Source organism: Lontra canadensis, unplaced genomic scaffold (assembly GCF_010015895.1).
Source record: "Lontra canadensis isolate GAN:19392208 unplaced genomic scaffold, GSC_riverotter_1.0 scaffold46, whole genome shotgun sequence".
In the NCBI taxonomy this organism is placed as follows: domain Eukaryota; kingdom Metazoa; phylum Chordata; class Mammalia; order Carnivora; family Mustelidae; genus Lontra; species Lontra canadensis.
The window spans coordinates 3,096,706-3,112,971 of record NW_022631040.1 but is presented as its reverse complement, the minus strand read 5'-3'; the positions used below and the strand labels follow the sequence as shown (position 1 = coordinate 3,112,971).

Below are 16,266 nucleotides of genomic sequence, written 5' to 3'. Positions count from 1 at the left end.
CATGACCGCCTGGAATGAAGACAACTTTCCCACTCCCCTTTACTGCTAAGTACAGCAATATGACTAAGTTCTGGCCAGAAAGAAGTAAACACGTAACATAGGTAAATTCTAAAAAAATGTCCATAAAAGGAGAGAAGTGTGCTGTCCCCTTTCTGCTTTCTGGAAAGTCCAATTAAGACAGAATGGCTAAAACTCCAAAAATCATCTTGGGCCACAAAGTAATCTTTAGAATAGAATCCACACACAAAGGAACACAACAAAAGAGCCTGTAATTCTGACAGTTCTTGGAAGTGAAAGAGAAAAACTTCTATTTCTTATAAACCAGTGTGTCTTTACATCTAACTGTACCTAATTCTAATTAACATGCTGCCTGTTCATCTCATGCCATCTTCCCCTTGCTCTCTATATGCCAGCTACACTGGCCCTCTTTCAGTACATTTTACTAGTCTTATTCCCTTTTACTATAAAGCTGCTATTAATCTGGGATGATCCTCAACCTCTTTACCCTAGTTAATACCTACTTAACCTTTAGACTTAAGTTGAACTGTCGATTATTCAGAACTTTCTCGGATCTCCCTAGAAGGGTCAAGTCCCATTTTCATATATATAATGAAAAATTTAACCTTGTCCAAAAAGAGGACTTGCTCTTGCCCTTGGCTTCTGGGAGGTAAACTCTAAGCTCCTGAAAAGCCAGGCCTCATAAGAGCATCTTTGTTTACCTGGGGCATTTGGTCCACAAAGATAGTCACTGTGACTTCGGGGAGAATTTGGTGACTAGTGACTGAGGTCAGCCATGGTGGGTGGTCAGCCAGGTCTATGAAATTGAAGCCAAATAAAAAATCTGGATACCAAGAATTGGTTGAAATTCCCTGGATGACAATCCTCTGTATATACTGTCACATATGGTTGCCAGGAAAGTTAGTGCCATCTGTGACTCTTGGGAGAAGACAATGGGAAGCTCTGAGCAAGGAACCTTCCCATACTCTGTCCCATCCATCTCTTCCCTTGGCTGAATTTAATCTGTATCTTTCACTGTAATAAACCATAACGTAACTGTAACAGCTTTCAATAAAGTCTGAGTTTTTCTAGCAAATTATAGAAACTGAGGGTGGTCTTGGGGACTGCCCCCAAACTTTCACTTGTCAGAAGTGAGGGCGGCTTGGTGACCATGAACTCTGTAGTTGGTATTCGAAGTGAGGGTAGTCTCACAGATTGTTTTCAAACTTCCGCAGTATAATACAGTTGTCATTTCACTCCATGCGGTACTTTATCACCACCATAAATTTTGCATTTCACTGATTAAAACCAATCACTTCCACTAAACTCTAAGCATCTCGTGGGCAGGGATTATGACTATTGATCATCCTCCAAGCACCTGGAACAGTATCTGGCACGTTGTAGGCAATCATGCTTTTCTGGAAGACTGAATAGATAATCAGACAAACCCAGTACAATCTTAGCAAGTACCATTTAACAAATAATTTGGTGAAAAGTGAAAACAAGACAATGACATTTAGCAGCGAAGTACTACCAAATGTCATTTTTTTTTAAGATTTTATTTATTTATTTGACAGCGCGAGAGACACAAGCAGGCAGAGCAGCAGAGGGAGAGGGAGAAGCAGGCTCCCCACTGAGCAGGGAGCCTGATGCAGGGCTGGTCCCAGGACTCTGGGATCATGACCCAAGCCAAAGGCAATCGCTTAACCAACAGGGCCACCCAGACACCCCCCAAATGTCATTTCTTACACACAAATTACTAGATTCTTTTCTCAGTACTTCTTAATCAGTGATCCACGTACATGCAGTTCCACAATTAGAGTGTATGATCAGCTTAAGACAGCCAGTATTACTATTACCTCTCTAAACTGATATAATTCCACCCATAAATACCAAAAATATATACTTAGTTAATATGTATAACCTTATCATAAATATATAATTTAATCACATTAAATTATAAATATATAATATATTTTAATTATATAAGTATATAAATATTTTATTTAAATATAATTTTAATTACATTTTTAAATTTTCTGAATAAAAAATTTTTAAATTTTTACATTTTTAAAAATTTTTTAAATTTTCTGGATAAAATCATTATTGAATTTATTGAAGCCTAGAATTAAGGATTATATATTTATGTAATACAAAGTTTCTGGCATAGGCTCAAAGGAGGCATACACTAAAAAGACTAAAAGATATTATTGGGAAATACTGATTTAGTTCAATATGAACTGTTGAGATAACATAGTGCAAAAAACACCCAGTATTATTGGAAAATCACAAATCCTCGACATTAATAAATATGGCAGGAATAATATAATACAAATAAAACATTAAATTATAGTTAAGACAGAAATACAGATCTAGAAAAATATTACAAATTCAAACCCTAGAACATTTTTCTTTAGAGTACTTTCTTTTACCTTAAAAATACTTAGACCTCTATAAATCATTAATGTCATAGTGTTAGTTAATACTAGTGTTAACTGTAATATTCTTAGAGATGAAGATCTCAGTCTGCATTTATTGGATATCTACTATGTGCTAGGGACTGTACATAAAAACAAAACCCCAGACTCCCAGGTTCACAAATTAGTGTGAAAGACATACAGTGTGGAAGAAATTAAATGCACACATACACACAGAGAAAATGTTCAAGAATATAAATAATTTCTGTGGTTATCTCTGAAGCAGGGATTATAAGGGACTTTTATTTCCTACATCATACAGTTATAATGCTTAAATTTTGTAAAATGAGCATATATATTTATATACCTTAAAATATAAAAAATCTTCCTTTACAAGGAGAAAAACACCTGAAGGACTTTCAAAATTATCTGTCTCTGGGCTGCCTGGGTGGCTCAGTGGGTTAAGCGTCTGCCTTTGGATCAGGTCATGATCTCAGGGTCCTGGGATCAAGCCCCATGTGGGGCTCTCTGCTCAGCAGGGAGCCTGCTTCTCTCTCTCTCTGTCTGCCTCACTGCCTACTTGTAAGCTCTGTCAAATAAATAAATACAATCTTTTTTAAAAAAATTATCTGTCTCCTACTTTTTCTCTACTATCTAGATCCTGAAAATCACAGCCTGCAGTTTTGAAATTAGAATTATTGTTGTAGGGGCACCTGGGTGGCTCAGTGGGTTAAGGCTCTGCCTTCAGCTCAGGTCATGATCTCAGGGTCCTGGGATCGAGCCCCACATCAGGCTCTCTGCTCAGCGGGGAGCCTGCTTCTCCCTCTCTCTCTGCCTGCTGCTCTGCCTACTTCTGCCTACTTGTGATTTCTCTGTCAAATAAATAAATAAATAAATCTTAAAAAAAAAGAATTACTGTTGTACAATAATACATAATAAGTACAAGTATTATAATACATAAATTACTTGTGTTAGAGAAATAAACAGAAACTCAAAATGTTGATCATTAAGAGATTAGTTAAATAAATTGTAGGACACTTACACCAATAAATTATAGGACACTGTCTTTTAAAAGAGACTATGTTGTGATGTGGTTGAGAGCATAAACTTCAGAGCTACAGTGCCTGAGTTTGCACCCCAGCTTTGCCAATGACTAGCTGCATAACTTGGGCAAGTTTCATAACCTCTCTGTGATTCAGTTTCCACATCTGTGAAATAATAAGGAATGTATAAAACCACATAGTGCTGTTGTGAGTATTGGCTACTACAAATAAATTAATACATAAAAATAATACATATGGAAGTACCTAATAAACCTATAGAAAATGTTAGTTAATACTGTTATGTGTATGGAAATAGAGCAAAGTCAAACTTTTACCATTAAGTGAAAAAAGATGCAAAATATTTTGCATAACAATCCAACTTTAGTAAGAAAATTATAATGAGAATATGTTAGCATATAAAAAGACAATGTAGGAGACATTATGGCATGTAGAATCACAGAAGTAGGTTTTAGACCTGGGTTTAAATTCTGTGTGACCTCTGAAAAATAAGTTAATTTTTCCAGATCTCAATTTCTTCATCTGTAATATTAGGGTAACAACCTCACAGAGTTGTTGCAAGGATTAAATAAATAATATATCTAAAGCACAGTATCTGATACACAATAAGAATGGTAAATGTTGGCTACTGCTATATTGTTTTCATTATTGTTGAAATTAAGAGATATGCCTGTCTTATTCACCATTCTACCTCTAGTACCTAAAAAACAATGCCTAGCACAAAGTGGGTGCTCAAAACTACTTGTTGATTAAATGAATGAGTCAAACCATTAAAAGTGGTTAGTAGAGAAGGGTGTGGGATTACAAAGATAGTCATTCTTATCACTATATATTTCTGTACTTGAATTTCTGCTATCAGAAAAAAAATACACGATAATATTCTCTTAACCCTTAAAATAAAAGAAGAAAGTGATAATTTCTCTCAAAAAACACTCAATTTTAAAAAGTTGGAGGAAAGTGGAAAGTAGTAGTAAGAAGAAAAGGGAAAACAAGTTACTAAGTGGAATGGCAAAGGCTTCATCCAAAGGACAGTAATGAGATTTAGCAGTTTTATTTTCAACCTTTCTAAAGGTTAAACAGATTATCCTAAGCAATTTTTTGAGTCTCAGAAATGAGTGCAATTTTCAAACAATGTCATCAAATTTAGCTTAGATTTTAAACATTAATCAAACCTCTTTCATCATTCTCTTTTTCAGCTTTTCCAAACAATGGACCAAATGTATGGATGCATATAATAATATTCACCACTGCACTGTATATACTACAACAGCAGTTCTCAAGTGCAGTCCATGGACCCCTGGGAATTCCTAAGATCGTTCTCAAGGGGTTCATGTGCTCAAAAATTGTTCCCATAATAATTCAAAGATAGTTTTTGACTTCTACCCTGCTTTCACATTTGCACTGATAGTATAATAGCAATAGATGTAGTATCTACAGAAATATAGAATAGCAATAGATAACACTGCTGGTATTTTAGCACCAAATCTGGACAGTGGCATTAAACTGTTTCATCGACATAGATAGCTTAAAAAAAAGAAAGAAAAAGAAGAAAAAACAGATTTACTGAAGACTGTCTTTAATGAAGCAATAAATTTTTACTAAAATCTGACATTGAAGTACAAGTCTGTAATAGTCTACCAAATGAAATAGGTAGCACAAATAAAGCACTTCTGCTGCAAACCAAAATATGCTAATCATTTCAACAAAAGGCAGTAGTACAACTCTTTGAGTTGTGAGCTAAGTTGGCTGCTTTTATCTTGGAACATCTTTTTCATTTGAAAACACAAATGACAGACAAAATACCATTGTTCAACAAGGTTTGCGGCAGGTATTTTTCTTTGAACTGAGTGTAATGAGCCTGTTACTTGAAGGAAATTCCCTGACAGTATTTGGTTTTATTGATAAAATTTGAACTTTCAAGTGAAAATTAGAATTTGGTAAGATTAAGATATTCCACTATTAGTTTAAAAGTTCCATGATACTTAACGACTTTTCTGATGATACACATGTGACTTATTGATAATGTATGTAATTAAATGTGTCAACATTTAGAAGATCTGTATAAATAGGTGAACTTTCAAAATGACCAATACGCAATGTTATCAAATGTTGAACGAGTAAAAGATCCATTTGCACAGCAAGATAAACCAAAGTTTTTAATATAATAAGGAGTAAAGTTCAATGATATGGTTTCAGATGTCACTTGCAACTAACCTTTAAGAAAGCAACATTTTGGGAGTTTTGATATCAAAGAAGATCCATAATTCTCTGAAAAAGACATTAAAATACTCCTCCCTTTCCAACTACACATATGTGTGAAATCGAATTTTCTTCATATATTTCAACCAAAAACAAAACAAAACAAAAATACTGCAACAGACTGAATAAAGAAGCAGAAAGGAGAATCTAACTGTGAGCTATTAAGCCAGACATTAGATCTGCAAAAATGTAAAACAATGTAAAGCGTAAATGTAAAGCTTCTTGCTAATTTTTTTTGTTTGGTAAGTGTGATTATGTTTCACTAAAAAATGCGTTACTTATTTTAACATGTAATGCATTTACTGTTTTTTTAAAATCAATTAATACTCTCAAAATGGGGGCACCTGGGTGGCTCAGTGGGTTAAGCCTCTGCCTTTGGCCCAGGTCATGATCTCAGAGTCCTAGGAAGGAGCCCTACATTGGGCTCTCTGCTCAGCATGGAGCCTGCTTCTGCCTCTCTCTCTCTCTGCCTCCCTCTCTGCCTACTTGTGATCTCTCTCTTTCTCTCTCTCTGTCAAATAAATAAATAAAATCTTTAAAAAAAAATTCTCTCAAAATGTCTCAGTCTTAATGTCTAATATAATAAATATTGATAAATATAATCCATATAAACAGAAGAGCTCTTTGGAGATCTCAACAATTTTTAAGAATGTAAAGGGGTCCTAAGACAAAAAAGCTTGAGGACTGCAACACCAAAGACACAAAAGTGAAACAGACTTCTGTTTATAAAACTCTCAAGACTTCAGAGTACCCAAAGAGCATACCTGCTTTGCAAAAAATATTGTGTCAAGTCTGGAGTCCTGAACTACAGAGCCTGCTGGTTCTTCTCCTGGCTGCCACTTGAAAAGAAAAATTAACCCATGAACTGGCCTACAAAATAAAATACAAATTAGTGACACCAAAACCTGTTTTTTTTTTAACATGCTGTCAATACATTACATTTTAATCAGCTACTTAACAAATACATTGAAAACAAAGTAAGTTTGAGAAAATTTTTTAAGATTTCTATTGTCATTCAGTCACTAGAACGTTGCCTAGAACATGGTTAATTAACCTTAAAATTACATTAGATAAAACAGAATGAAAATGAAAGGTTTATTCTCAAATCTGGATTATGCACTTCTACCTTGTATCACTTCACTAAAAACTAAAAATAAGAACATCGCAAAACTAAAAGAAGCTGTTAACCGTAGACTAAATTCTAATCTATCTGAATAAAATTCACATTGGATATTTATAGATAAATGGCTTATAGCATATATATTATAAAATATATTAAGTCACCTTTATATAATTGTTGGATTCATGAAAAATCATCAAACTGCAGTATGAATGGATGCTATCATCTTATACATAATTAAGTCATCCACTTCCCTAAAGGAACTCTTGTTGCCCATTAAACATTAAATCACCACTTTAGGATTCTCTCCAGTCTTTTATAACTGTCTTCCATACAACAAAACCCTTTCTTAGCCTTTAAAGCCAGTTCAAATGACACATTTTTAATTAACCTTTCCTGATCACTCAGCCAGAATTGATCCCTTAATTCATTTCAAGTCACTGTTCTTTCTGTGGGGAAGGGGAAAGTAGGGAGAAGCAAATGATCTCTTTACTATTAAAAACAGTAGCTATATCCCTACAGTCCCCATTTCCCCTCTAGAAGCCTACTCCTTGTCACATTCCAAGAATCCAAGAATTCTCCCTCCAATGAAAATTCCTCTAGCCCTCTATTCACAATACAGGGTCAATGCTTGCGGGCATGGAGATTGATGTTAGGGGAGTCTTAAAGAGGTGATTTGAGTCAGAAAGATGGGGAAAAGGAAGGTACTTCCTGGCACCTACACTTGGAATCTAAACTGTAACCACCCCAAAAAGCAATGTGATAATGTATAGACAAGTTCTGAATTACTATTAATATAGGTTATCTACTAAATATGCTTTTGTAGATTAACTTATTACTCACGTTTTTAATGTTAAAATGTGTCCTGTGTTCTAACCCCATTGATTTACAAGTGAATATTGTAAAAACTCAACCAATCAACCAATTCTGACACGGAATTATAGAGACTTACTTTTTAATCGCTTAAAAGTTACTTATATATGAGTCTCAGGTCTGGGTTATAAAATGAGAGTAATAGTACCTATCTCACAAGATCAAAGAAAGACTTAAAGGAGATGATGTAATCAATCTAAAGCAATCCAAGTAAAATAAACAGAAAACAGTCTGCTTAAAGTACAGACATATTATTTTTAACACAACTAAGATCATACTTACTTTAATTTTTCAAAATTCTCAGGCTCTAAACTCCATATTTCTTCTACTTGGGCTCCTCGGCAACCTGATATAAGAAATTATTTCTTTAGAAAACAAAGTAACTCATTTTTTTCCCTTCATCATTAAATAAAATACTAACTGGAAAAAAATGCACATTTAGGACAATGAGACAAGATAAAATGAAATGGTTAAACTGATGAAGTTCACAGCCAAATCCTTTTACTTCTTTCACTACTTCCTAGTTATTTATAATGGGAGTATATTACTTTTATAATTTAAAGAATTTTCAAGAGTTTTTCACTGAAACGCCACCCCAGACTTCTCAGTCTCTCTCAATCTCTCCCTCTTCTGCATCTGCTCTTTTCATTCAACTGCCATTTGCCTAGTTCTTCCCTTGGCCCTCTTCTTTTTTTTCTATACACTTTTTTTTAAGTCATAATAAATAACTACCATTTAACACTGACTTTCACATCATATGTTTAGTTCTGACCCTTTTCCTAAATGCCAATTCTATACTGTTTTTAATATAATTTTATTTTCAACTATCTCAGAGTCCCCCAAACATACCCTTCCTTAGGATAGTGTTTCTCAATCAGGTGATGTTTTCTGTCCCCCACTCTCTGCCCCTCCTCCCCCTGCTGCCTGAGAAAGATTTTATAATGTCTGGAGATATTTTTATTGTTACTATTGTCATCAGTGGGAAGGCCTTGGCATCTAATGGATAGAGGCCAGAAACGCTAAACATCCTACAGTGAAAAGGACAGCTACCAACAGTAAAGAATCATTTGGCCCAAAAAGTCAACATTGCCAAGGTCGAGAAACCCCGTCCTAGTGGTAAGTATCATAGTAACAGTGTACTGGTTAAGAGGTAGGCTTCAAAAATGCCAGAGTTTGAATCCCGGGTCCTCCATTTACTAGCTATATGACCATTTAACCTCTCTGTCCCCCAAAACTCATGGAGTTGTTATGAGGAATCAGTGAGATAATTTAGTATGCATGAGATACATTTAATACAGTGCCTGGCACACTGTAAGGGTTTACTATTAACTAATATTATCTCAATACAAAAACCAGCCATATTTACAGCGTCTTCTATCTGTAAAGTGCTTTAAATGCATTTTCCCCTATCACTGCAAGGCAAGTATTATACATAAGTTTAGGGATCTTAAGTGTCTTGCCTAAATTCACTAGTTAGTATATGTCAAAAAACTAATAAGACCCTCATCTGGTTCCAAAGTCTGGACATATTTTAATATTCCAGATTATTTTCAAGTAAAAGCTAGAGAAGCCTTTGATGTACCTGAAAAAAAAAAAAAAAGAAAGAAAAAAAAAGTTGAGCCAACCAACTACATGACTTTGGACATTCATACCATCTCAGACTCAATTTGCTCTATTCAGCAAATATCTATTAAGTATCCTCTCTCTTTTTTTTTTTTTTTGAACTTTTTTTATTTGTCAGCGAGAAAGAGAGCGAGCTCAAGGAGGCAGAACAGCAGGCAGAGGCAGAAGCAGGCTCCCTGCTGAGCAAGAAGCCCTATGTGGTACTCAATCCCAGAACCCTGGGATCGTGACCTGAGGCAAAGGCAGACGCTTACCCTACTGAGCCACCCAGGCGTCCCTAAGTACCCGCTCTGCATGAAAAGATGTATGTACAAGGGAGAGTTACTAGATTGACTGTAGTAGAAAACATGCTGCTAGACATTCACATATAGGAAGTTAGAGGAAAAAGCCTTGTAAGTGTGAACCTGTATTTTTGAGTGTCAAAAAGGGCATGGAAGGACACTAAGGCAATTGTTAACACTGGTTACTGCTATTAGAAATCAACTGTAAAAAGGCCAAACATCAAAACATTGTACGTATCATACTAAAACAACAAAAATCCACTGAATACAAGTGTCCCAAAAATCTTCTGCACAGGGTGAATTTCAAGTGGTGACACCTGTTTAAACCTTATGCTAAACACACACAGTCTCTTTATATAAGGAAAACATAATATTCAACCCTTAGTATCTATCGCCTTATACACATTGAGTATCTAATAGTTCCCTTATGTACACTCGATTTCAAATAACGTATGGTACAGGAAAAAGAAAGCAGCAGTAGGGGCGCCTGGGTGGCTCAATGGGTTAAGCCTCTGCCTTCGGCTCAGGTTATGATCCTGGGGTCCTGGGATCGAGCCCCACATCGGGCTCTCAGCTCTGTGAGGAGCCTGCTTCCTCCTCTCTTTCTGTCTGCCTCTCTGCCTGCTTGTGAGCTCTGTCAAATAAATAAATAAAATCTTAAAAAAAAAAAAAAAAGCAGCAGTGATTCAACAGAGTTGGATTCCAATCCCAGCACTACCTTAAAATTCTTAACCTTGAGCAAGAACACAATGTCTTTGAGCCTCACTTTCCTTGTGTATAAAATAAGGGTACTCCTCTGCTTCATCCAATCCACACAGTTCTTGTAAGGTATACATTATTAACACTAAATATAAAGAATCCCCTAATGCAAACTTCCAGACATATGTTAAGTAAAAAGATGGGGGCAGGGTGGGAAAAGCTTTAAAAAGTTAACAAAATGCTGGTATTTCACAAATACCTTTTAGGTGCCAAGCATGGTACTAGGTCCTGGCAAGGACAGAAAATAATAAACTATTGTCACGACACTTAATACTATCACAACTAGGGGGACCCCTGGGGGCTCAGTCAATAGATCCTCTGACTCTTTATCTCAGAGTCCTAAATTTCAGTCCCACACTGGGGGTAAATGAAAGAAAGTAAGACAGGCAGGAAAGAAGGAAGGAGGGAGGAAAGGAGAAAGGATTTCATCACTAGTAGAAAACAAGTATATACAATTCAAAGACAATGAAGCGAATTTACATATGAAAGATACACTCAAAGTTATGAGGTAGGAGAGACCACCGCTGTCTTTGCTGATCAGAGACACTTTCCATGGATAATTGAACTGGGTCTTAAACAGCCTGGCCATAGAATCTGTCATCCAAACCAGAACACACTACTCTGAAGTGAAAGGAAGTACTAAAATTAAAATATGTTTGAAATATTTATGTACTGACAAATACATTTGCATTATGATACTGGTGGCTTCATAAAACAGTTCTATTCAAAAACTAATTTCAAGAAATAGCTCTCTTAAAAATATGTGGCACATTTCTCCCCAAGAAAAAAACCATGGTAGGGTCCTCCCTGTCGCCAGTGCCTTAAATTTAAATTTAATGCTATCCTCCAACAGTTTTCACAATCTGTCATTCCCCCAACCTCACCAAGTCTACCAGAAGTAAAGGCATGGCCCCCGCTTCTGTACCTCCTACCAAAAAATAGCACCAAGTATCTTCACTAATCATGTTATTCCATGTTATTTAGTTAGTGATGTGACCAAATAGGAAAAACTGGATTGTGGGCACTCAAGCAAGCACTTCAAAAACAAGGACTAGACTCAGCTATTTGGGAACCTCAAGTTGGAAAGCTGTTGATTTGTATTCCTAATGAGAGGGTTCTATTTTGGGGGCCCCAACAATTATAAGCAATACTTGTTTCTAGGGGCACCAGGTGCACTCTCATAAGTATACCATTACTTTTTGTGTGAAACCAGGAATTAACTTGCCTCTCTCCTCAAAACAAGGTAACATGTACCTCAAGAGAAATCATAACTGACCTTCTTGGCAAGGCAACTCTATATTGGCCCCCAAAGTCATTCAGATTTGTCTCAACTCCTGCGTCAGAGTTGCGGATGATGGAATTCTGCAAGACGTCTTCCTTGCAAGCCCAGGAGGAGTCCATGCAATCACTAAAATCACTATATACCTAAGTTCATGCCTTAAGACAAGACAAAAAGTCAATACAAAAATTTAAGGTGAAAGCCACCTGCTTTCTAATGTAAACACTACAAGAGATAAACAGACTTGGTACCTATGGGTCAGGTCAGATTAATCAGAGCAGCTGAGGGAAAGGCAAGTTTGATATAGAAAACAAGAATGGATTTTGTTGGGAGACAACTTTCAATGAGTTTCTCCTGTTTCTGCTTGTCTTCTGAAAGTTCTGGACTATCTTTTCAAGGACGTTATTTTGATAAACAGACATAAGACAGAGACAGTGTCTCCCCCTGGTGCAGAGATAAGACATATTTTCTGTCCATAGAATATTCCTAAAGGTAAAGGTTGATCAGGTTTGTTAGCAACCTCTTTAATTAAAAGTCCCCTAAGCTCAGGGTTCCTTAACTATCACAAAGATCCATGCGTGCAACATCCACCTGGATCCATCTTGACTCCCATGGACCTGTAGGACAAGGGAACCAATGCAAACATGAATCTCCAGCTGCTTACTGTGCCAACAGTAACAGAATTCTTTCTCTCTTTATCAATATATCAATACAATCTTTTATAAAACAGAGCCAGACTAACTCATTGGCTGGCCAACAGTAAAATATAATAGCACATATTTCTTAACAGACATTAGATTTTATCAAATGCTTTTTGTTGTCTATTGAGATAATCATATAGTTCTTATTTAGCTTGTTAATATGGTAAATCACACTGAATCTCAAATGTTAAACCAACACTGAATTCCCAGGATAAATCCCAGTCAAGCATGATATATTGTCCACTTAATATATTATTAGCTTTAATTTCCTAATATTTTGTTCAGAATTTTTGCATTTATGTTGATGATGGAGTTAGGTCTATAGTTTACTTTTCTTATAATGTCTTTGGATTGGGAGTTAGGGTAATGATGGCCCTCAATGAATGAGATGGGAAATATTCCTTCTCCGTTTTTTTAGGGAAAAGTTTGTGTAGAATTGGTATTACTTAATCCTGAAGTATTTGAAATAATTTATCAGCAAAGAAATTTTGGCTAGTTTTCATTGTGGCAAGATTTTAAGTTACAATTTTAGTTCATTTGGTAAATGTAAGGCTATACTGGTTATTCTTGTTTGAGCTTGGTAATTTTTGTCTTTAAAGAAGACAAAAAAAATGTCTTTATACATTTCATCCAAGTTGTCAAATTATTGGCATAATGATGTTTAGAATACTCCATTATCTTTTTAATCTATAAAATCTATAGCAGTATCCTCTCTCTGACTCCTAATATTGGTCATTTGTGTCTCCTCTTTTTTTTTTTTTTTTTTTAAGATTTTATTTCTAAACAGTCTCTACACCTAACATGGGGGTCAAACTTACAAAGCCAAGATCAAGAGTCACATGCTCTACCAACGGAGCCAGCCAAGAGCCCCCTGCTCTTCTTTTTCTGATAAGGCTGACGAGAGGTTTATCCATTTCATTGATCTTTGAGAAACCAGCTTTAGTTTCATTGATTTCCTCCATCATTTTTCTTTTTTGTTTCACTAATTTCAACTCTGATCTGTAGTATTTCCTTTCATCTGCTTACTTCAGGTTTCATTTGCTCTTCATTTTCTAGGTTCTTGAAATGGAAGTTGGGGTCATTGATTTGTTGTAGGAAAAGTAAATGTAGTCCCTGTTATTCCATTTTGGCTGGAAACGGAAGTTTACAGCTTCTGTTTTTAATCAGTAGACCATCACTATTCTGGTGCATTTATGAATTATGTATGTACCGCACCAGTTAAAACTGTGAATTCTGCTTGTACTCCATCAGTTTCTTAATAAGAACTTTGTTTTTCGGGGTGCTTGGGTGGCTCAGCTGGTTAAGTGGCCCACTCTTGGTTTCGGCTCAGGTCAGTATCTTGTGCTCGTGAGATTGAGCCCTGCATTTGTATGGGGTTCTGTGCTCAGTGAGGAGTCTGCTTGAGGATTCTCTCTCTCCTGCCCCCCCCCATACCTGCACACATGCTGGAGAACGCTCTCAAATAAACAAATTAAAAAAAAAACAAAAAAAGAATATTGTTTTACCATGATGTTATATTTCACTAAAATTTGTATTTATATATTCACTGACTCCACAATTCTTCCAGTGAAGAAACTTTCAAAATAAACTGACAAATAGCTTTCATAACACAATAAGATTATCTACTTTTAAAAAAAGAACTTCAAAAAGCTTTTTAAATCTATGAATTAGATAAGAGGAAAAAAAGGAAATGATTGGAATAAACTGATTTTCTCTTTGAGGTATCTGATGATGATACACAATTTGCATCATTTAACTTTTTTCAAAGTTTTTCTGCTAAGGTAGCCAATCTATTAATAGCAATTTCTTCACTTTTCATATGTGCCAGTACAGAAGATGCATTTACATATCACTCTAATGCATGACTTTTAATCATTTTCAGTTGTAAGTTTTCTATACATATGGGACTGAAGCAATAGCTGTTAATGGAGTGGATTTAAAAACAAACTTGCTTAATACACTATTTCTTAATGTTAACTTTAATATGTCGTAATAGTTAAGGTTTTGAAGGTAAACCTGCAGACATCTCAAACTCATTATTCAAAAATGAATTCGTTTTCTTGTCCATCAAGCTTGTTCATCAAGCTTCATCAGCCACTCAAGCTAGAATCCATGGAGTCATTTTCACCCTTTCCCCTACATCCGGTCAGTAGTCCTGTTGATTTAAATGGAGCAAAATTACTGCAACTACCTCCTCCTCTTTAACCCATAACTTTAGGTCAAGCTACTCACCTGACTCCAACCATTTTAAGAAACTGCTAGCTTCTCTCCCTTCATACCACTCCACCCTGCACACTACACATAGTAAACCTTTTTTAATTATAAAAATGTCATTTCGGCATTCAAATATCTTTGGCAGTTAAGTCCCCAGTGACTACAGGGCAATCCAAACTATACAACTCAGCATACAATCTGGCCTCAGTTTACCTTTCAGCTTCAGATTCAAACAGTTCTCTTGACTGTTACATTGTTTTTTTGTCACTTTGCTAGCTGTTTCCTGTGGCATATACTTTAACATTACTACAGTTTATGTTTTTTCTTTGCTCTTCCATGACCTGTGTTCCCATAACATTTTGTATATGCTCTAACATAGCAATTAAAAAACAATATTAGTTTGAGGGTCAGATCTTTATAAGAGCAGTCATGGTTTATTCACACTGAAAATTCCCAAGCCATACCAGTGTGCCTGAGATACAGTAGGTAAACAACACATGCTTGATAAATTATATTCCAAATAGTCATCTATGTACAATAGACAGTATCTATATCAAAGTTTAGTTTTTATCCCGAGTACAAGTTTTAACATAATAGCTAGAATTAATAATACTTGAAGAAATGTAGCAATTAAATAAAGTTACTGCCCAAAGAAAAGAATGGGAAGATGGACACAAAAGGATAAAAAGTCAAATATGCGGACTATTTAGGATGTAAGACAAGAAACATGGTCAGAAAAAAAAAAAAAAAAAAAAACCCTGAGGAAAGCATGCGGCCTCTAGTCTAGAGCACTAGCTCAAGAAACCACACTTTACCGGAAGCCAAAAAACGAGCCGGGAAAAGAACTAGCCAAGTGGCTTGTCAGTCCCCTGCAGTCAGCGTGTGTGAACGTCCGCAGAGCTACTCACACACTCAAGGTGTTCTACTTTGAGTAACCAGAATCTCGGGTTCCTGCAAGGCTTGGGCCATACACACCCCACCGTCGAGGAGGTACACCCTAGCTTTTCCTGCAAGACTGATGGCCTGAGAACGTGCATCTAGGCACACCTGCCGGGTAAAGGGAACGCTCCCCAGAGAAGCGACGGTGGAAAGGGAAACATACATGCGTGAAAGGCGGGGGCGAGCAGCGCTCAAGTCAATTAACAAGTAATTGAGCGCCGAGTCCTGAGGATACGACAGTGCACAGACAGACAGGATCCCTGCCCTCGTGATGAAGCTCTCAAATTAGTGCGGAAACGCGACTGCCCAAGACTGAGGAGGGGACGAGAGACCTCCGCGATGCAGGCTTCTGGAATCTCCTCCCTTCGGACGCAAGGCGGCGGTGGCCGCAGAGAACCACTCCATGCCCAGCTTGGGCCTCCTCCCGTGACCCCCGGCCCAGGACGGTCCCTTGTCTCTCACCGAATCCTTTAATGAGCTCGGTGAAGACCCCGGGGTCGCTTTCCATGAGGCACCACTCCCCAGCATTGCCCGTCATGGCCCCGGCCACACACCGCCCCGCTCCACCTCAGGAACCGGCCGCCCCCCGCACCAGCTGCAGCCAGCCACTGATCTCGGCAAACCCGCCGCTGAGCTCGTCAACCCCACGTCACCCCGCCTACTTCCCGACAGCCTCCGGGCTCCGTCACCTGCAGCGCGACAGAGCGCAGGAGGACGCTCTAGCCACCCAGGAGACAGCGAAA

The 16,266-nt window shown here is 36.9% G+C and overlaps 1 protein-coding gene across 3 annotated transcripts in view; it reads right to left on the bottom strand.

Moving 5' to 3' along the window:
* UCHL5 (ubiquitin C-terminal hydrolase L5) overlaps positions 1-16,175 on the bottom strand; it is a 41,947-nt gene extending 25,772 nt beyond the window's left edge. For 2 of the 3 annotated variants that reach the window (XM_032872895.1, XM_032872896.1), the window contains exons 1-3: positions 15,986-16,175; positions 8,010-8,073; positions 6,499-6,604 (exon numbers count right to left, since the gene is read on the bottom strand). In XM_032872895.1, coding sequence (XP_032728786.1) covers positions 6,499-6,604; positions 8,010-8,073; positions 15,986-16,061 — 246 coding nt within the window. In that variant the 5' untranslated portion in view covers positions 16,062-16,175. The remainder of the gene's footprint in view (positions 1-6,498; positions 6,605-8,009; positions 8,074-15,985) is intronic. The other variant, XM_032872898.1, reaches the window with a different exon arrangement.
* Between the last annotated feature and the right edge of the window lie 91 nt (positions 16,176-16,266).